We start from the raw sequence: 21,799 nt of genomic DNA, 5'->3' as shown, positions 1-21,799 counted from the left end.
AGTTTAAAATATCACTTTAATTCACAGAATCAAAATATAAATACAAAACCTTGTTGCAAGAGGCTGTCTTTTACAAATAAACTTTTTTTAAAGAAATGTTTCTTCCTTCAAATGTTCATTTTCTGGAGGAAAATATTGCTGTGTCTTCATTTTCATTATCAAGATTCAGTTTGGCTCTTGCTGATATTAAATTAAATCATTCAGTTTATGTGCTTTGGGGAAAAAAAATTATGGGATTTGGGATACAAATACATAGCCTGATGAATAAGTATCTAAAATTCCTACTGAAGTTACTGTTTGGCAATGAGAAACTCACTGATAATCACATATACAAAGAAACTAATTTTTAAAAATAATATTTCATTCTGTTAAGTCACTTTATAATGTTAAGAAATGGAAAAGATCCTTTAGGGAACAGTTTGGAGCATGGCCCAGATGCCGGCTTCAGGACCAATGCACTTAATCTCCCAGCCGCTGAGAGTACTGGTTGCCGATGACTCACAGCGGGGCATTCCACATTTAAGGACAGGTCAATAACAGGGTACAAAGGCATGCCCCCTTGCCTCTAATCAGGATGACTCTGAAAGGAAATCCCAGCTCCAGAGCTCCCTATGGAGTTGCCTGAAGAAAGTGTTCATAGAGCAACCCCTCCCTCTGCCCAACCCTGCTTCCATCACTTCAGTACAGATGTCGTTTCCAAGGGCACACCCCAATAATTCTGCACACAAATCTCCCACTCGAGTCTCTTTCCCAGGAAACTCTATCTAAGACAGTTAGCATTGCAAGTGATTCCAGAAATGAGACTTTAAAATGGAGTTTTGGAGTTGGATCCCTGCCAGCCAGCTGCCAGACAGACCCCCATCCCTAGTGCTTGGAGAACTGTTAACACCTGGCTATTGCTGTACCAATGTGATTACTAATTTGAATCCACTTATGCCAAAGTTGTGTCCCACCTGGTTACCTGTAATTGAAATAAATTAATAAAACTGGGCTTTCTGCATTTATTGAATTTTATCTCGTTATAGCTTGGACAAGACTGCCACCTCCTGGAGAGGCTAATGAATACTGGGGGCTGAGGTGTTCTCATCCATTTGTAAATCAGTATTACGAAATTGCGTCTCGACGCCAACCCCGTATCTCTCCATGAGGTTAAACCAATTCCTGACCCCTCACAACTTCTGTGAACAATTTTTTGCATAGGACTGAGATTTCAAACAACTTGCGCAACACAACTTATTTTTACGTGAAAGTTTAAACAAAAGCTAATATTTTAGAATGCTCAATATGTGCCAGGTGCCTTCTTAATTCTCACAACATTCATCTGAGATAGGAACTATTATCATAAACATAGCCAAGTTACGGATGAGGAAATTAAGTTTTAGTGTACTTACGGTGACCAGACTTTAAGCGGTAACTACACCGAGGTAGTCAGAACTCCAAGGCTGCGGAGCTCCGTAACTAACCGCCCCGCCCTACGTGGGCATGCGCAGAAAAAAAGCACAAGTAAATTCCGTAGGAATTGTAGGAGGCGGGCACTGAGGGTTGTGGTGGGCCTCTAAGATCCCAGCATTCCCTTCGTGCCGCCGCTAACATGGCGGCGCCCATCTTGCGGTGCATTTTCCGTGGCCAGGGGCTTGGTACCCCAGGCCTGTCAGGAGTCTTACCCCTGGGGCTGCGTGAGGCCCACTCGGGCGCTCAGGGGTTGCTGGCGATGCAGAAGGCTCGGGGTCTGTTCAAGGAGTTCTTCCCTGAGAGGGGTACGAAGACAGAGCTCCCAGAGCTCTTCGACCGTGGCACGGCGGGCAGTTTTCCCCAGACCATCTACTGCGGCTTCGACCCCACGGCCGACTCGCTTCATGTGGGGCATCTGCTGGCACTATTGGGCCTGTTTCACTTCCAGCGAGCGGGCCACAACGTGATCGCCCTGGTGGGCGGTGCCACGGCGCGCCTGGGAGACCCGAGCGGCCGTACCAAGGAGCGCGAGGCGCTGGAAGCAGAGCGCGTGCAAAGCAACGCGCGCGCCCTGCGCCGAGGGCTCAAAGCCTTGGCGGCTAATCACCAGCAGCTCTTCGCTAATGGGCGGACCTGGGGCAGCTTCACCGTGCTGGACAACTCGGCGTGGTACCAGAAGCAGGACCTGGTGGACTTCCTAGCGGCAGTGGGCGGCCATTTCCGCATGGGCACGCTGCTAAGCCGGCTGAGCGTGCAGACTCGGCTCAAGAGCTCCGAAGGCATGAGTTTGGCCGAGTTTCTATACCAGGTGCTCCAGGCCTATGATTTCTACTACCTGTTCCAGCATTATAGATGCCGGGTCCAGCTGGGTGGATCTGATCAGCTGGGCAATATCATGTCCGGATACGAGTTCATCCATAAGTAAGCGCCTTTAGACCTGGAGAAATCCTAGACCAAATAATTTACACACGAATAGCCTGTGTTGCATTGTTAGCATTGTGGAATGACGCCCTTCGTTCCTGCCCTTGTTGGTTCTATTTCCATTAAGGGTCCGTAATGGGATTAATTTAATATCACTGGCTAATGAGAACTAAAGGGCTGAAGTAATGGTATTAGGTATGGGACATATTATAGAGCTCTGCAGGAAATAGACCCTCCTAGTCAGGATTCGGATTGTATGTGTTTGCTGCTTTTAAGAAGCTTTTTCTGTGTTTCTGATTTGAAAGACTGCTTGTCTTCATTTATAACCTGAACGTGACTGGGCCTCTTTGAGTAGTCTCTGCTTTGCTCTGCACCTTCCGTGAAGCTAAGTGTTAGTCATTGGTTGGCATCTCAAAAAAATTTTTTTCAGCACCAAATATTTGGCGAATAATGTAGATTTCAGTGGCACTTGCTTGAGGGAGATGAACTACAGGACTAGCTCATGTGCTACTGATTTTTAAAATCCCTTTAAGACACCTCTTTTGGTGTCTCTACCTGACTCCTCTTTACCCAGTTTTCTCTCCCCTTCCTACCCAACCTTTAAAAATGTCTAGGCCCCAGTTATGCAGCACTTCCCTTTGGCTTGCCCAGAGTCACTGGTTCAATTGCAGCTCAGAATGACAAATGTCACAATAGAGTGCTGTGAAAGCAGTAAGATGGACAGGAATCCAGGTTTAGGAGGTCAAGGAGGTTTTCTTAGATCAAGAAACCAGACTGAAATCTGAGAATGATTAGCAGAACCTACCACCACTTGAGCTTAAAGCACATAATAAAGTTCTTCTTTATGCATAGGTTGACTGGAGAAGATGTATTTGGAATCTCTGTTCCTCTAATTACAAGTACAACTGGAGCAAAACTGGGAAAGTCTGCTGGCAATGCTGTGTGGCTAAACAGAGATAAGACATCTCCTTTTGAATTGTATCAATTTTTTGTCAGGCAGCAAGATGATTTGGTAGAAAGGTGAGTTCTTAATTGTGTGCTGAGAAAAATTAAGTTCATTAAAACTCATGATAAATTTTAGCCATTGAATCTCCCTGTACCCTTCATAGTTTTTTTGTTTTGTTTTAACGTAGATTCTATTTAAGGCTAGTACATCACAGAACATTGTAGTTAAACACTTTTTGTTGGTTAAAGCAGAAAACCACTGTGGGTGCTAGAAAACTTAGAGCCAAGTTTGTCATCTACATCTAGCAGGTTCTTAGGACATTATTGCTTGCATATTCTAGTTTTTTACTCCTTTCATCTTGACTTTTATTTCACCTTTGTCTCTAAAGTTCCTTTTCTTTAACATAAAAGAAGATCCTTTTGAAGGTCCTTTTTTAAAGTGATTTTCTTATTAATTCACAATATCTTAAACTCTTAGAAGAATATAAATTAATGAGAAATACACCTGCAACAAAGGAGTGAATTTTTCAAAAAAATATCATTTGACATAACTATCATCAAAATAACTTAGGAATAATTCTTAAAAATTTTTAAATGTATAATACTTGCCTGCAGAACATTGCAAACCACTATTGAGCAAAAATAAAGAACGCTACATGAATGGAGAGTTCTCTTGGAGGGTAAACGCTTGAGGATTGCCAGAGGTGACCAAAAGTGGGATTTGGATGTGTGCATAACAGTTGGTATATAGGGTAGGAAGGCCCAGGAGGCAAGAATTAAACAAGATGAGGGCCTGGAGCGAGAGTTCAGTCCATTTGGGGGACCACTTGCCTAAAACTAATTTCAGGAGTGTCTCTTTAAGGAGGCCAGTGATGCTCAGTGAGGCCAGCTGCCTGGGGCTATAGCCTAGATGGAAATTCCAAAGAATATTATGTTGGAGAGCCCTTTGTTTAATCTCTGGAGAGGTAAAGTGGGTCAGAGTCAGTAATGTCTGGCGATCCAAAGGGAACGAGAATAAATTTAGTGAGGAAAGAGATTTGGGAGTTGCCCAAAGGAGTCCCGTGTAAGTATTAATGACTGTGAAGGCGTATCTGGAGGCCCCAGGAGAAGGGGGCAGTGGCCAGTGAAATCAGCCTGCCAGTGGGAGCATGGTTGGTCTCCCCAGGGAATATGTCCCCATCTGGATATCCTCCATTGTTTGGTTTGGGAGCAGAGAATAGTCATCTATCACAACTTTGGCTGCTGCTGAGGAGATGGGAAGTCCCCTCAATTAAGCCCAAACTGTTAAGGCATTAATTCCTTGGTGACCCAAGGTTGTGTGGGCCCATTTTTCAAGCTGGTAGGAAGGGTCTGTGCTGGGCAGTGTGGTGGCTTAGTGAGGGAATCTGCAGTACTGTTGAAAATGGCTTCCAGCATAGAGCAGGTAGTCTGAGCGGAAACATGAGACTTAACAATGATAGGAACTGGGGACTCCTTCCATGTCTGGGCCAAATGGGCTTGTCTTATATGAGAAAATTGTCCCTTAGCCATTGGCCAGACGAAACCGCGAGGCCATTAGCAATAACCCAGGAGTCTGTGAAAATGTGGATCTGCCAGAGGCCTCTTTATGGCTCTCTAAGGGCTAAGTGAACAGCTACAAGTTCTGCCAATGGGGCTGAGCCGGGACTGCCTTCTTCAATTAGAGAGGTGCCTGAGACCGGGGGAATGCTACAGCCCTCCAGCAAGCTGCAGTGCATACATGGTGGTGCTGCCATTGGTGAAGAATATGGATTCCCTGTCCGTCTCAGACAGTTGGTTCCAACGGGCTCCCCAAGCAGCCAGAGGAAGAGGAAGGAGCTGATCATGAGGGAAGCTACACCCTCCTGTAATTTTTTTTTGATTTTTCAGATATATAATTATAACTCTGAATCATAATATAGTTTTCCCTACTTTTTATTTATTTATTTATTTTTGGCTGTGTTGGGTCTTTGTTGCTGTGCATGGGCTTTCTGTAGTTGTGGCGAGCAGGGGATACTCCTCGTTGCGGTGCATGGGCTTCTCATTGTGGTGGCTTCTCTTGTTGTGGAGCACGGGCTCTAGGCGCACGGGCTTCAGTAGTTGTGGCACGTGGGCTCAGTAGTTGTGGCTCCCGGGCTCTAGAGCGCAGTCTCAGTAGTTGTGGTGCACAGGCTTAGCTGCTCCCTGGCATGTGGGATCTTCCCGGACCAGGGCTCAAACCCGTGTCCCCTGCATTGGCAGGTGGATTCTTAACCACTGCGCCACCAGGGACGCCCCCTCCTGTAATATTTAAAGGCTTTGACATCAAGGTTAGCCCTCTCCTGAAGGTACCATTTTCATTTTACCAAGGAGGCATCAGTTGTGGTGTTAAGCTTCTGCCAGAGGCATCTCTAACCCAGGGCGTTAGGGAGTAGTATTGATTGGGGGCCAGTTAGGGCCTCAGTTTCTAAAAGAACTCTGTAGAATCCTTTGGGGTTAGGCACTTAATCCAAAACCCCATAGGAAATCAGGTAGACTTATGTTTGGTCCAGAGACTCCAAGGGGGCATAGTCAGATATGGTCAAGCACTGACTTGGAATGTGGAGCCAGGTAGGACTAAAGGTAGGGCTCCTTGGACTGCCTGCTGGGCAGCTTCCAAAACACATTGTTGTGCCTCACCCCAGTGGAAGGTGGCAGACTTGCATGTGATTGTGATTGTGGCAAAGAATTAGTGAGCAGTGAGGGCGTTGCCTGCAGAACATGAAAAGGCCTGTTACCTGTTATATCTGAGTACAGTGGTGGTTTAATGAGTAATTTCCTCCATGTATAGGAACACTGTCAGTGCTCTCCAGTGCCTTTTGAATGGTTTTGACAGTCCCAGTAAGATGTAGGAGCACTACCCCGTGATTAGAGGGAGCACTTTGTAAAAAGAATTTTCTGGACTCAGGGTCAAATGGGACTTCTTCAGGGTTAGAATGAAGAGGGGGTCACTTGAGTGAGTCTGGTCATAGAAGTGATAAACCCACTGGACCATGCCACTTTTGCACAGCAGGAGACAGGCCTAATCTCATGTTTTCCATTCACTGTGAGCCTTGGAATGTTGGTACTCAGCGACACTAAGCAACATCCAGGAAGCATCCATAGGGGTTCTGTATTATCGAGGAGCTGGTGTACCTCCTCAGGGGTCTTACGAGGCATTGGCACAAGATGTTCAGGACATTTATATTTGTCCATTGTTTAGCAACATCATACCAGGTACTGGACCCACGATATCCCATCGAGTTTGGGGGACAGAGAGTGACAGCAAGACTCGACTGTATTTCCCCTTTTGCTCTGCCAATAGTTTCCTGATACAAGGCTGTTCCATTCATCCAGGTTAGGAAGTGTAATCCCATTATGACCCACCAGTCCCAGGGGGAGGTCTCCCTCCTTCTTACCTGTGGGAATTATTCTTTCCTCTTGCCTTTAGCTCAGAGCCTCAGCTTGGGCAGTGATAATAGCCTTGGGGTCCATTCCACCCTCATTAGCTTTCCTTGGCCTTGAGATGTGGAGGACCTTCATGTACTCATGTACTCAATCAACGTCTGTATAATTTGTGGTCTGATCATCTCATTAGACCATATGGCCTTGATCACTGATCACACTGCTCTGCGGAGATCATTGAATTATGGCAGCAGTGACGTTTGGGGATGGATACCGCTGGCAGCACAGCAGAGGCAATATGCAAAAGGCATAGAATGATAGACCTCCAGCATGCATTGCTGTCCTCCCAAATGGTGTTGCCCACCTGGGTTAGCCAGTTAGTAAACTAGTCAAAGCTAAAGGGCAATCATGCAGTCCTGCCGACTATGCCATTGCCAGTTGTTGTGTGGGCCTCAGCCTGTTGGTAGTGATACCATGAGCTAGAAATGCCTGGGGGTGCTCACCTCGGTCCATACTGTGTAGGAGGCCTCACAGACATTTCCTGGGCCAGAGCCAACCTTGTGGCTGGACCAGTGCTGTGGTCCTTATGATTGTAAGAGACAGCTCAGCAATAATCATCAGGGAACTTTAAAAAAAGATGTGTTACTTACAGTTTCTGGAGGGCACATGGCACTACAGGGGCCACACAGTGAGTCAAGGATGGGGAAGGAGGGAGCATGGGCCCGGAGCTCTGTCCTTATTGGGGTGCCTAGGATTTCGCAGGTTCACTCTTCACTGGCTAATTTAAAACATAGAGTGAGAATTAGGGAGTGGGAAAGGTGAAGAGGGGTCACTCAAGCAGTCAGTTATCTCGGCTACCCAGGGCTTTCTGAAAGGGGACTTTCATGAGTGGCGGCAGCCTGGTTCCTTATCTGGTTGGTTTGGTACTAGCTGTGTCATACATTTGGCAGTATGCTTATTCGAGATCGATGTCTTTGAAATGGATACCTGGGCATTAAGCAATCAAAAGCTTAATGTCAAGCACTTACATTACAGGTATAGAACCACTTGGAAAAATATGTGGCTCTGCCTACTCAGGTCAAATACTCATGACTTGTGATCAGCAGTCCCTCCCCCTGGGCACATCCCTAACGGATGAGTGCACATGTGCACACCATCAACCACTGTCCAAGAGTAGGAACAACACAAATATCCACACTAGAATAAATACATTACGAAGCATTCATAACATGGAATGTGTACTCAGCAGCTGTACACACAGCAACATGGGTGAATCACCAACATAATGGTGTGCCAGAGTAACCAAAAGATATATATTCTGTATGATTCTGTTTATATAAAGTCTAAAAAGAGGCAAAACTAAGTGATGCTGTTTAGAGAGGCATATTGAGATGGTAAAAATATAAAAACAAGGAAGTAATTACCATGAAAAGTCCAAAGAGCGGTTACCTTGGAGGGGTGAGGGGATTTGGGTAGGAGCAGTGTTGTATACCTAGACAGGTGATAGTTACACAGCTATTTGCTTTATGATTCATTAAACTATGTCTGTTGTTTGTGTATTTCTCTGTGCTTTTCACCAAAGATAAGATTTTAAAAGTTGATACATATAAAATATTTGTCAGTTTTTAAATTACAGTTTTTATTTATGAGTACATACACAGAAAACAAAAATATAAAAACATGCTTGGGAAGGATGCCTACAAATTTAGATTAGTGGTTGTCTCTGGGGCAAGAAAGAGAATATATCTGAGGTGGATGGGGCCCTCATCTATATCTATACTATTTTATGACTTTTTTAAAAAGGAAGGATTTGAAACAAAGATGGCAAAATAGTAACATCTTCAGTCAGGGTGGTGTGTGTATTATTGTCATTTTCAGTACATTTCTGTATGTTATATTTCATAATTAAAAATAAGTTCTAAAGTAAGCAGGATGTTCTTTAAAGGGTAAGGGAGCTGGAGATAAAAATTAGGTATGTTATATAAATCTAACGGGATTTTTTTTTTTTTGTCCCAAAGGTACCTGAAGCTCTTCACTTTTCTGCCCCTTCCAGAGATTGACCACATAATGCAGCTGCATGTCAAAGAGCCAGAAAAGCGGGGTCCTCAGAAACGACTTGCTACAGAAGTAACAAAGCTTGTTCATGGACAAGAAGGGCTGGACTCTGCTAAAAGGTGGCCTCTTAGAATAATGAACACTTGATTAATTAGTTAAGAGACTGGAGGACATTTGGAGCCAATGTTTTAGTCATCTTTTACCACTAACAAGGACTGTCAGTGTTAACTGCTTTAAAGTACTAGCCTACATTTACTAGAAAGAAAGATTATCCTGAATTAAGCTTATAAATTATACAAGATCAATGTTGCTGTTTGAAAAACTTTCCATCTGGAACATAATGGGTACTTCATAACTGGTTTTTGGGTGTTAGAACACATGTCTAAGTAAGCACTCAACATGATGTGGCTCTCAAAATGTGTTTTTCAGGTGTACACAAGCCCTTTATCATAGCAGCATAGAGGCACTGGAGGTCATGTCTGATCAAGAGTTAAAAGAATTGTTTAAAGAAGCTTCATTTTCTGAATTAGTTCTTGACCCTGGAACAAGTGTCCTAGATACGTGCCGCAAAGCAAATGCCATTCCAGGTGGTCCCCGAGGGTAAGATTGTTTAACTTTTAGGTTCACAGTTATAATTCACAACCTGTGTTTCTAGAGGTGGTGTTTTTCCTGATAATGGCATCTCATTCCTTGTAGAAGTTAAGTTAGTCTGAGAATCAAGTGAAAACTGAGTACTTACTGCTGAAAATACCTTAAATTTTCTTTAAAATCTAGTATTACTATACTCTCTCTAATTAGTCTAACCTGGTCAGTTTTTTCTCCAGCATTGGAAAAGGCTTACGTTTAAGTGACCACTATTGTATAAATACACTGGGATCAGTCAGCTTAGGGATTGTCACAATTTGAGAAGATCACAGGAACAGAGGCCCTAAGTAAACAGATTCACACACCCCTCTCACATTCAGTCTGTATCCTCTTTATTCTGGGGAGTAGTGGGGTTGCCCAACCTATTTAAAATATTAGTTGAATTTCTCCTTTAGAACGTTAAAGGGGAGGCAGAATCTAATAAACATGAAGATAACAATTTAGTGCTAAATGGTTTCAATAGGAGAGCCTTTGAAATTAAATGAAATAATGATGTATCTGTATTATTGGGAGCGGTCAACAGTGATTAGATTTATCTAATTACTGAACATTTTTATTTTTCAGGTATCGGATGATAACAGAAGGTGGAGTCAGTATAAATCACAGACAAGTAACAAATCCTGAGAGTGTTTTAGTTGTTGGACAACATATTCTTAAGAATGGGCTTTCGTTACTTAAAATAGGAAAAAGGAACTTCTACATTATAAAATGGCTTCAGCTATGATGAAAACTCCTTCCAGTGGTTCAAACTTATCCATCATTCATTCTCAAGATGTACGAATTTATACCTTCACTTATGCAACTCAAAGACAAAGAATGGAGTGTACTCTAGGCCTCACAGTGTGAGTAATTTCATTATTTATATAGGTTGGATAAGTTTGTGTAATAGTGGGATATTTTATTTCCTGATCCTTAAACATTAAGGACTACCACAGAAAAGCATGATTTCTAGGGTTAATCTCTATTTTAATAATTACGCTTTATGAAAAACTAAATGCTGTCTTTCCTATCCTGTCCTTGCTGTTTTGGAGATAAGGAGGAACAATGAAAAAGAGGTAGTATAAGTAATCGTGGATACTTTTATATCAGGTGTGTATCTCATTAGAGGTTTTTTGTTGTTTAGGAAGCAAATACAGCTCTCCGTAAAAAGGGAGAAAAGTTAGAGGAAGCCGTAGCTGGCATTAGAAATTACAGTAGAAATAGTTTCTTTTCAAGGAAAAGAAAAGTCAGTACTTGACTTTTCAGAAAGTTTCTAATTCAGTTTTCCAGTCCCTTGACTGTGTTTCCATAAAATTAAATTTACTCATAGCCTTGTTTTCTAAAATTCAGTAAAAAAAAGGTAGCAATGTCTTATAAATTTATCAACTTTTAAATTAGTTTTAAGTTTCAACTTATGTCCCCAAGCAGATTGCAGCTTGAGATGAACTGAAAAGTTAAGTAACCAACAAGATAAAATAGAGGCAAAATATATACACTAAATATCTAATCATTTGAGAATATCAAAAGACATTCCAGTAAGGGAAGTTTTCAGGTCAAATTTAAAGGATTTGGAATCAAGACTTAGTTAAATTAAGCTCTACATTCTTTAGGCAAGTTGATTCTCCAGAACTATTTCCAACATCTGAAATATTGAAGGTAATAGCACCCCTATTTGCCCTGAGCATCAAGTGAAGCACAAACATAAACACAAAATGGCTTGCAATCAGATGTGTTCTAGAAAAATCTTACAGGCAGCAAAGCATGGCTTTAGAGTTCAAATTCTAGCTATTTACTACCTGGATTACTTGGAGCAAGTCATTATCTTCATATGCAAAACATGGAGATGTAATAATACCTCAGTCAATTATGAAAATCTAAAAAGAAGAAAGTCATAAAACTTTCATACAGTGTAAGCTGTATTGGTATGTTCCAAAGTAGATTTATATGTTAAAAAAGCTATAGTTTATCTAAACCTTCTTCTAGGAGTAAAGTTAGGAAGAATTCATTTATTGACAAACTTTAATGTCACTTCATACCAGCAAGTTTATTTACATAGTAAGAACATACAGGTATCCATTATAAATGTCAGAGATCATCTCTGCATTTCAGAACTTTACTCAGTTTAAGTGTCAACAAAAGGAGGTTTTCTCTTTGCATACCTCTTGTCTCTGTTTTTCTTTGTACACGGTGTATAGTACTAGCAAGTGCATTATCATAGCAGGTAATGTTTTCAATTTGAAATTTGCTAGAGAAAGGTGCATTGTAAGTTTTCTTCCCCTCTTACAAATTAAAAAAGCTAGACTAGAATGGAAGTCATCTGATCTATCTGAAATAAGTAAATCATGGATGGCTATAATTTCAAAACTGAGGTTTAATAATGGCAGAGTGATTTTAAAGTATGCTAATAAACATTCTGGAAGCATGTATTCTATGAAGATGGTACTGCTAAGTATAAGTAGTACCATATCATATCAGACGGAATCTGTTTTTTTATGTTTGAGATCAGTTTCTGAGTCTCTTGTGTCTTAGTACAGTAAATGGGTGCCATTAGCCAAGAGTAACAGACATATTCATATGTTCCTGCCAATAGTCCTTCATAAATGTCGTAACTTAAAAATAGACTTTAATATCTGTAATATGTAATTTATCATTTTAAAACTTATAATGTAATTCATATCAAGAATCACCTGGGGAATTTTGGTAAAATGTATATATGTTCTAAACCTTACTCCCAACCCCTGAAAGCCTTTAAGAGTATGTGTGTGTGTCAGGATGTTTTTCCTTAAATAATAAAGCCCCACCATTACTTTCTATTCTAATGTACTTTGTTGGTGTGAAGCAAAAGTAACTATTAACAACTAATAGGAAGAAGATACACTTAAAATCACCACAGTATTTGGTTTTAAGTCCCACCTCCAAGTGAATCTTGAAGCATGGTCTGAGGGCTCCAATTTAAAAATGTATCTGAATTATTACTATTATATTTGAAAACCAAGGGGAATTTATTAGGACTTCTGAAAACTAAAAGGAAAGATGGTCATTACCAAGTCTTACTAGATAATCAAGGCTAGATGTTCTTAATGCAGGAAAACATAACTCATGCTTCCAGGTTTAAGTAAGATCAAAGATGATATTGTAATTTTTAACGCACCAGGGGAATGTGGATCCAGAAGTGGAAGGACTGTAGCTACACATTATGCACATCACATCATTGTCAATGTTACAGATCCTCTCGTGTGTTCAGCTTTCTTACAAACACATCAAAGGTTTCAGAGAAGCTCAATAAAACTAAATCAAAGAACAGGTGGAATAGTGACTGACTACTGAGTAACTTGTCAACCCACCTCTTTCAAAGCCAGTTCGGTTTAAATAATAGTGCATGCATTATAGTCGTATGACATGGTGTCTTGGTGCATTCTTCTTGAAGGGCTATGGCAGCAGCTTTAAGACTACTAGCAGATTACACAGGTCATCTTATCCACAGACAAACTGCTTGTACAACTAGAATTATTAACAGTTCTTTTTAAGTTCAGATGAAACTGTCACAAGATAGACGATGTATTTTATATATACTAGGAAATTTTAGAAACAGCCATTTATTATTTGGATTAAATGTGTGATTCGTTCTGCAATACAGAGAATAATTTTCAGTTTATAGCCAGTCTTCACATGAGCAGATTCATACCATTGCAATACACAGGAGTTCATAAATAAAATTCTACTCAAGTAGGCAGTAACTAGCAAGTCAGTGAGTCTCAGTATTACATAGTTCTCTTCACCAAAGATGAGTCTCTCGGATTTCAGCAATAATTTGACTGGCTCCTTGTAATGCCTGCATTAAAGAAAATTATAAAAATTATAAATGCTTAAGTTATAATAACAAGGAATATCAAAGAAAGAATCTGAATTAATGTGGGATAACCTCTCCACTTTATATGTGGTTGATTTATACTAACCAGTGTCTTCTCTGAAATTTGAATCTAATCAAGTGCCAAAAGAAAAAAAGATTAGCCGTCATACAAAGACTATATATATGTATCTCCAAGGATCAGAATGCATTTTAAACAATAAATGTTTATACCTACAACCCAAGTAAGAAAATTCAAAAAAATTCACAGTAATTACCTTCAGCATATCAGCTGCTTCTTTCCTGCGCTGTGCCATGTCCTCGGATTCAGTCAGAAGATCATCCAATAAGGATGATTTATACAGCTGTCCTACTAACTCACTCTGAAGAGTATCTTTTACATGATTAACCAAAAAATGCATTACTGCCTTTGGCACACTGCAAAACATCAGATAATCCATTTGATTTAGAATAAAAACGTAAATTTTTTAAAATATTTGTATTTTCAAAACAGATTATGAAATCATCTCGCAGTATTCTAGTCTGATTTATATAACAGTACTAACCTGTCTTGAATATTCTTTCTGACAATAAGAAAATAAGATTTGATGAGTCTTTCAATAACTTCACAGTCTCGCTGTTCACGGGCAGATAGTTTTCGTGCAACAGGTACTGGCTAAATGGGGTGAGGGGGAGAAAAAAGTTACTTTTGTGCCATTTTGAAATGACAACATTTAACATTCAATAAGTTTTTGAGACTTCAGTTCCTTTTGTCTTTTAAAGTGTTTTCCTGGTAATTTGGTTATTTGTCCTCAAGCAAATTCTGCAGCTTACCACATCCAGCAAATTCACAGCATGGCCTTTTTGTGGACTGGCTGGCATAATTGGAATTGGTTTTGATTTTTCCTCAGCTAGTAACTCCTCAGCTTTTGAAGTTTTCAGCATTCCTCTCCAGTTGCCTGTTGTTGGTTCTTGAACACCATCTCCAACCCCACCACCTCCAGATGCAACCTGAAAAAACATATTCCAAAACCTATACCAACCATATCAAACTGATACTAACTAAACAAAGTTAATTTAATTTCCTTTGACAGCAGTCAAGGAGAATACACATCCAGTAACCACCTGGAGTTTAATCTATTCAGAGAGATGGCAGGGTCAGAAAGACATGATGGGTGGCACGTATAACTGGAACCCTGAGCTGTCTAAATAAGAGGTTCGGACTTCCCTGGTGGTGCAATGGTTAAGAATCCACCTGCCAATGCAGGGGACACGGGTTCGAGCCCTGGTCCAGGAAGATCCCACATGCTGCGAAGCAACTAAGCCTGTGCGCCACAACTACTGAGCCTGAGCTCTAGAGCCCGCAAGCCACAACTACTGAGACCTCGTGCCACAACTACTGAAGCCCATGATGCCTAGAGCCTGTGCTCCACAACAAAGAGAAGCCACCGCAGTGAGAAGGCCGTGCACTGCAACGAAGAGTAGCCCCCACTCGCTGCAACTAGAGAAAGCCCACACGCAGCAACGAAGACACAACACAGCCCCAAAAAAGTGTATTTGTAAAGAAAATAAAGAATGGCAGAAGTAACACTGTGGTTTATAAATAAATAAATAAGAGGTTCTGTTGTAAACTGTTTGCAAGGCCTCAGCCAGTATATTTTAAATTCCTTTTTTATTATTTGCTAACTTCTCAAAATTTTTCCTCTTCTCCAACTCCTCTAACATTAGAGATTGTGGAAAATGTAGAAGCTGCCCTTTAAAATAGGACTGCTCATTAAAAGCACAAGAAAAACCAGAACTGCTATTCACATTATTTCTTCGAAGTAACTTTAAACACTGTTGAACTATGATCTCTCTGAAAGGTCAATGAACTCATTCTCCAAAACTTAAGACTTTATATATTTCTCAAATCAGTTTATGTTCCTAATAGTCAATACCATAGGATAAAAGTAGAAATCCTTTACTTGAGAAAGGATCTACTGAAAAAAATCTAGTGCTACCATTAATCACAAGTGCTCTTGCACCTTCTTTTTTAGGATATCTGTTAGTCTTGATTTCTAAAAGAAAAATAACTGTTTAGGATAATGGGGAAAACAGTAATTCATCAACATTTAAGAGATGTTTTTAGATGTTCTTTAAGGTTTTACAATCTAAAATGGAGATAAAATGGCATCCAGAATTATAGATAGAAATAAAAATGGCTTATATAAATTTAACAGAGGAGTGTTACAGCAATTGTTAAAAAATGTTTGGGGTATCATTCTGAATCAAAACACTGGACAAAATTTGTCTCCAAAATGTAGTTAAGATAATGTATATCAATATACAAGTAGTATATTTATACATTACTTTTAAAATGAGTGTATTTTTAAATGCGTGTTAACTATACATGAATGATAGATCATATGAAATCTTAAGGAAAGTGAGCAAATTCAGAGTGATACCAGGAGTTAAATAAAAAGCAGTGATTTAGATGGTTCTCTTAAGACCTTAGCACAGTGGGCTGAGAGAAGATTTATAAGGTTTTATTTGAGGTTCAGAATCTTAAACCTGGACAATATGTAAGGAAAGGAGCTAAATGGCAAAAAAAAAAAGCTAAAAATAAGAATGGATCTGAATAACTTACAGATTAATTTTTTTAAAGGTTATCAAGAATTGGCAACAGTCTCAAACTCTCACAGTCCCCCTGTTTGTTCTGAATTTGCTTAAGCTGTTGAGGCACATGTTAAACTACTAAATATATTTAGGGTGAAAAGAGCAAACTGAATGAAAGCATAAGAAAGAAGCCTTAGAGGATTCTCCATTAGCACTGGACAGATCTCAGAACCTTTAAAGAGGAAAAGTCCAAAAGTACAGTTTCCATCTCCAGAATTTTAATTCCCTACCAAAATATTAAATTCAACACTATTCTTGAAGGTAATAGAAAACAGTGGGAAAGGCTGTTGTTACTATTTAAAACAATGTTGAAACTAGAATTAATACCATCTTAGAAGTTAGTTAGATAAGAGAAACATTAAAAACATAACACAGACAACAAGAGATAGATGCCACTGTTACAAACAAGTTCTTTAGTGGTTTTGAAGACAGTGTTTTGGTGAGAACCAAAGGTACCAACGTTTTCATTCTGAAGCAAGACTCACATTTTTAGTTTCTCTTCTGCTGTCCTGAATTAACTGTTAAAAGATACGTTAAAACATGCAGTTTAACAAGCAAAATTTAAATACCAATGGCTTGAAAATTTCCTCTTTAAATTCTTTTTCTGTGTGCATTGTCTATATTGCAAGCAAAAGCATGTCAACAATAATTTATGAAGTATACATTGTTAAATGATTTTAAATTTCTGTTAGACTAAAATTTGACCTTAGCACAATAGCCCATATTAATATTCTGCTGTTCCGTGTCTTGTTTCCAGATGATTATGTTGCACCAAACTAGGCATGCAGGCTTAGATTAAGAATCAGAACAGACCTTGCCATCAGCCTCAGCAGAAGCAGCAGGGGAGGGCTCCTGGGAGGCAGGTGCCAAAGCACTTGGAACTTTAGAAGACTAAAGGCAAAAAATGCAGGGAAAAAAATCAAGGATGCCAAAAATGCATTCAGAAACATTCTGTAAATATGAATTTTCCCCTCTGTATAATAACATGAAAAACAAAAGTAATGGGACATAAAATTAATGTTTATTTTGCCTTATTTCCTGTACTATTGTCACCTTTGTTTAAGGCTTTCTTCAGATGAATTCCTAAGAAAAATCCAAATCCAAAAACTTCATTTTGATTTTTGGAAGTTGATAAAATCTTTTCTGGTAAAGAATTCAAGGTAACAGATTTTTACACAAAAATTTTAATATCTGCAACTATTACAGGTAACTAAAACCTGGTATGTACATAATGTCATCTTCCCTCTCCAAAAAAACCTTGTTATAATAAAGTCATTAGTCATTTCAACTAATTTTACAAAGTTGATAAAGTCATTGAATTTCTGTTAAATCCTTGATACTTAAAATCCACCTTTAAGCATTTATTCCTATGTATTCAAAATATTTTATCTTTAAATTACTCAAAGCCTATTTTTAAACTTGCGTACCTTTACTCAAACAATGAAATAGTGCCAATGGAATATTAAAGTAAGAAGAAAAAATTACTCCTAGAACTGAGTAATATTCTGAGGCTTACCAGTCCATCTTTGCATATTGGGAATATGCTTTAAAAACATTTTTTACCTTGTCTCGTGATACAGCTGAAGGTAATTCTCTTGCAAGCCTGTTTCTCCTTTGTTCCTATAAATCACAACCAAGCAGAAGATTCATGATTATCAGAACACAGAGATGTAAGCCTACTTTAAAAAAATGTTCAGCTTAATTGAAAAGTGTGAATAACTTACAGTATATCCTCTCACTGTTCGGACTCATGCCATAATTATATTTTAAAACAAACAAATCATTTAACCCAATGCTTCTCAATCTTTTTTTCTGCCCCAACACACCTGAGGGATATAATACAACGTCAGTAACATTGGCTTCCTGTACCAGGGGTTCTCAAGCGGACCAACATCATCTCTGCCTTTCCCACCAAGTTAAGAATCACTGATTTAAACTGTTCCCATATCAAAGTGTACATAAGCCTTCAGCATACCATATAGAATTTGAAGTACACAGATCACAGAAAAATTAAGTAAGCAAAACCTTTAAAAATCATTCTAACCTGCACACATTTGTGTTAAATTCACACACAAAACCATAAGAAATATCTATAAGAGTGTTCTGTTTTCTTTATCCTTAACTATCTCCAGGAAATAAATGTAATGTTGAAAACTGACAGTCCTTTCTGTAACCTGGCTAATTTTACAGACTGATCACCTGCCCACTCTTCTAATCTGCTAATATTAGCAATGTAATTCTGATACTGAGCTAAAGCAACTGTAAATTCAAATTAATAGGTACTGAACACCTACTGTATGTCAAGCACCATGATAGGTGCAAGACTATGAAAATATAGAAAGATGTAGGTATTAATAGTGGCTCTCTCAAGAGCCAATAGTGGCTCTTCAGGCAGCATCAAATACAGTAGGAAAGTATTTACATTAAATGAAGTCAAAATGCTCCTGAGCAGAAAGCATTTCATGAACACTCAAACTTGCAAAAAGGTGTAAAATTAACAAAGCTTCACAATGATGTTTCTGGGTAAGAAAATTTTTTAACAGAAATTTTACGCACTTTTCATTTATCCAGTGATAAAAAAATATAGATAATAAAAATATATGGATTTTAACAATCTTCAGAATAAAAAGTTAGCATTTAAATATACATTTTGAAGAAGGACACAAAGGAATCTGGAGACTAGAAATTCTCACCCTAGTCTGTTACCAACCATTTATGACCTTAGCTGGCCCTGAAGACCTGGCTTACTTGCTTTGTTAACTGTATGGGTTACCAACTCTTAACCCCCGGTTTCCTAGTCTATTAACATTAATTACCCTCATAGGGTTGCTATAAAGATTAAATGAGAATATCCGCATAAAGTTCTTTGACACATAGTCTTAAAACCAGAGACATTGATTTGTACGAAAAATACTGATCTGAAATCATATCATAAATGACCTTGTCAGTATTAGAAAAACTGTTCCAGACACAAATTTTCCATGAAGGCTTCAATGTTACAAGAACTAACTCCTATCTTAAGATAGTGTCTGCATGCTAATTTTTAACATAATAACTATTATCTAGTCCACTTTCTGAGTGTTTTAAAGTGCCTTACTTATATGCATTTTGGAATTTTTTCTTTCTTCTTTTTTCTGGCCGTGCCACACAGCTTGCAAGATCTTAGTTCCCCAGCCAGAGACTGAACCTGGGCCATGGCAATTCCCTGGAATTTTTTCTGACAGTAGGAGTCACCTCAACTATGTAGCTAAAAAACAGTTCCCTGTACCTGTTACAGAGCAGATGCCCAGCAAAATAAGCACTAAAGTAACAGCTGTTATCATCTGTGGATCTCAGGTTCCTCACCTGTTTAACCAAAGGGTCCCTTCCAGTTTAAACCCAGGGTCCCTTCCAGTTCCCAAATTCCACGTTTACAATATTCTCCCCACCCATATGCATAAGAGGAAATTTGATACAGAAGGGACTCAGGTCTTACTGGACTATGGAATTGCAGAAAATTTTACTGTTTTAGATAAAAGTGGCAGAGAAAAAACTGCATCCAGATAAATCACTCTATCCACCAGCCTTCGCTCCAGCTGAGCTATTATGCAACCTACAACGTTAGCCTCAAATGGAAAAAAAAAAAAAGGATCCATGAAATGCAGGAACCACAGTAATGGTGAAACAGTACTGTCTTTCCAAATTTACTATAATTTAGGTAATTCTTGGAATGTTTCCTTCACAGCTTTCAGAGTCAAATGAAAACAATTTTAAACATCCACTTTGGGCTTCCCTGGTGGCGCAGTGGTTGAGAGTCCGCCTGCCGATGCAGGGGACACGGGTTCGTGCCCCGGTCCGGGAAGATCCCACATGCCGCGGAGCGGCTGGGCCCGTGAGCCATGGCCGCTGAGCCTGCGCGTCCGGAGCCTGTGCTCCGCAACGGGAGAAGCCACAGCGGTGAGAGGCCCACGTACCGCAGAAAAACAACAGCAACAACAAAAAAAACATCCACTTTGTTTTACATACTTCAGTCTAATAAACTGCAACAATAGTTACTGAAATGGAGCCAGGCAGTCCTTCAACACTAAAACAATGAGTCCCAGATCATTTCCGAGTTACAGTTTCACAAGCAGAAAATGAGAACAGTGCCTCCAGGTGGTTTTGAGAATTAAATTTAAGAAAACAATGTAATGCCCTCAGCATACTTCTTAGCATATAACAGACAATAATATGGTGCATATATGTCTTATAGTTAGTTATTCCTTGCCCAGTAAATTTGATATAACTGAGCTAAAACAGATTTTCTCTCAAAAAAAAGACAAATTCGAATTGTATTTACCTCTATATTATTGTTCATTAACCCACAAGCATCAGCAAAGTCTGGATGTTTTGTGTTGATATAAGCCAATTCAATTGCCACTAAGTTATGGACCTAGAAAAAAATAAAATTAGGCTATATACAAAATATGCCAACCTAATTTTACTTAAGGAAACATATAAACTTATTAAACAGATAATTCTAAAAGACAGTACAGGAAACTGATGCCTAAATAAATACTTGATAATTATACTCCAACTGACAGAGTTTATACCAAATAACAATTTGCTCTATCTTTTGAATTATCTGTATTTTAGCATTTAAGATTGCATTTCTGACACTGAAGTAGTTAGAAGTATTTGTTAGGGAAAAAAAAGTTATCTACCTGATGCATATCTAACTTCCAAGCAACTTTGCTATTAAAACCTTAGATCATCCACTATTCCATGTCAAAAGTTCAGGTTCAACAATAAGAAAACATTTCATAATCAGATGTAAGTTAAAGATTTTAACTTTATTTGGGTAAAGGATACATTTAACGACCTGAGATAATGATTGATTAGCCTTAATTATGAAGCACCTAGTTTAAATATATGTGGTTCAATTGGGACAATTGGGACAATAATCAAAAAGGAAAGTTGAAATTAATTTCTCTAGCGTTGTAGAGAGATTAAACTAACTCCTTCATTTGCACTGTCCTTACAAATCTTAGGTATCAGAACAGCACTAAAAGATCAAGAACCAGTGAAAATTATTTATTTAAATGAAATTCCAATGATTCTGATATCAGTAGGTAGAGTCTGAGATCAGGCTAACCATGTTCTTACTCATTTCAATCTGGTGGTTATGCTTGCTAGGGAAACAACTAAGCAGCAGCACTTACATTCTATACTTCCAAGGATGGTTTTGTACTCTTTAAGTAAATGTCCATTGGGGCTCACCATCCGGAGCCAAAGACCCAAATGCACTTTTAGAGACCAGAAAGGAAAAAAAGAAACCAGCCAACAATTAGAGGCATACGGACAATTTCAAATGCTTATTCCATATTTCTGCCAATTTCAGGATTTTTATTTTTAAGGATAGCAACCATGATATTATGGTATTAGGTCATCAAACAAGGAAACTGTACAAATGGCCAAATTACCCTGATGTACATCAGAGTTAAAAAAAAAAGAGCTTGCTATATGAAGGCTCAGTTTACTGAGGCTAAAGATAAAACTAACTTTCCATTAAATCAGTGCTGCTATATAATAAAGCAAAACTACTCACAGTCCTCAACAATAACTCCATTTTCAGGAAAATCTGTGGCTGCAGGCTAACAATGATTAAAATATGGAGAAAAATGCATTTTATACCAGAATTACTGAAGTTTCCTTTGAAATAAGACAAACTTGCTTCTTTTTCTTTTCAATACACTGGGAATCATTATGCCTAAATTCATAAAGCTGTACAAAATAACTTATTAACAGTGATTACAATGATTTATGAAATAATAGCTCACCATTTCATTTGTAACAGGCAACCGTTTACGAAGAAGACAAGTCACTACTTCAACTATGGCATCATGAAGTTTAGGGAACCGCAACAACTCCTACATGTGGTGG

At 39.0% G+C, this 21,799-nt stretch overlaps 2 protein-coding genes across 10 annotated transcripts in view; one reads left to right on the top strand and one right to left on the bottom strand.

Annotated features, from left to right (window-relative positions):
* Positions 1 to 1,591: 1,591 nt before the first annotated feature.
* On the top strand, positions 1,592 to 21,797 carry YARS2 (tyrosyl-tRNA synthetase 2; the record flags this gene model as incomplete). 2 transcript variants are annotated; one of them, XR_014297418.1, is made up of 6 exons in its annotated part: positions 1,592 to 2,373; positions 3,226 to 3,393; positions 8,736 to 8,891; positions 9,202 to 9,372; positions 9,982 to 10,259; positions 21,714 to 21,797. XR_014297418.1 is itself a non-coding variant. In XM_082665611.1 (5 exons), the coding sequence occupies 5 exons, from the start codon at positions 1,592 to 1,594 to the stop codon at positions 10,139 to 10,141; spliced, it is 1,437 nt and encodes a 478-aa protein (XP_082521737.1). In that variant the 3' UTR covers positions 10,142 to 11,252. The 2 variants fall into 2 exon arrangements, 1 of the variants encoding a protein (XP_082521737.1); XM_082665611.1 differs by lacking the exon at positions 21,714 to 21,797 and having other exon boundaries at positions 9,982 to 11,252.
* Positions 11,398 to 21,799, bottom strand: part of DNM1L (dynamin 1 like) — a 62,970-nt gene continuing 52,568 nt past the window's right edge. For 2 of the 8 annotated variants that reach the window (XM_082665609.1, XM_082665610.1), the window contains 9 exons: positions 21,697 to 21,786; positions 20,217 to 20,309; positions 17,462 to 17,518; positions 16,712 to 16,789; positions 16,384 to 16,416; positions 14,078 to 14,254; positions 13,810 to 13,919; positions 13,522 to 13,681; positions 11,398 to 13,228 (listed from right to left, as the gene is read on the bottom strand). In XM_082665609.1, the coding sequence (XP_082521735.1) occupies positions 13,172 to 13,228; positions 13,522 to 13,681; positions 13,810 to 13,919; positions 14,078 to 14,254; positions 16,384 to 16,416; positions 16,712 to 16,789; positions 17,462 to 17,518; positions 20,217 to 20,309; positions 21,697 to 21,786 (855 nt within the window). In that variant the 3' untranslated portion in view covers positions 11,398 to 13,171. The remainder of the gene's footprint in view (positions 13,229 to 13,521; positions 13,682 to 13,809; positions 13,920 to 14,077; positions 14,255 to 16,383; positions 16,417 to 16,711; positions 16,790 to 17,461; positions 17,519 to 20,216; positions 20,310 to 21,696; positions 21,787 to 21,799) is intronic. The other 6 variants (XM_082665603.1, XM_082665606.1, XM_082665604.1 and 3 more) reach the window with 3 other exon arrangements.

Source organism: Grampus griseus (genome assembly GCF_964374135.1).
Source record: "Grampus griseus genome assembly, chromosome: 11".
NCBI lineage: Eukaryota > Metazoa > Chordata > Mammalia > Artiodactyla > Delphinidae > Grampus > Grampus griseus.
This window is presented reverse-complemented; position numbering and strand designations above follow the sequence as displayed.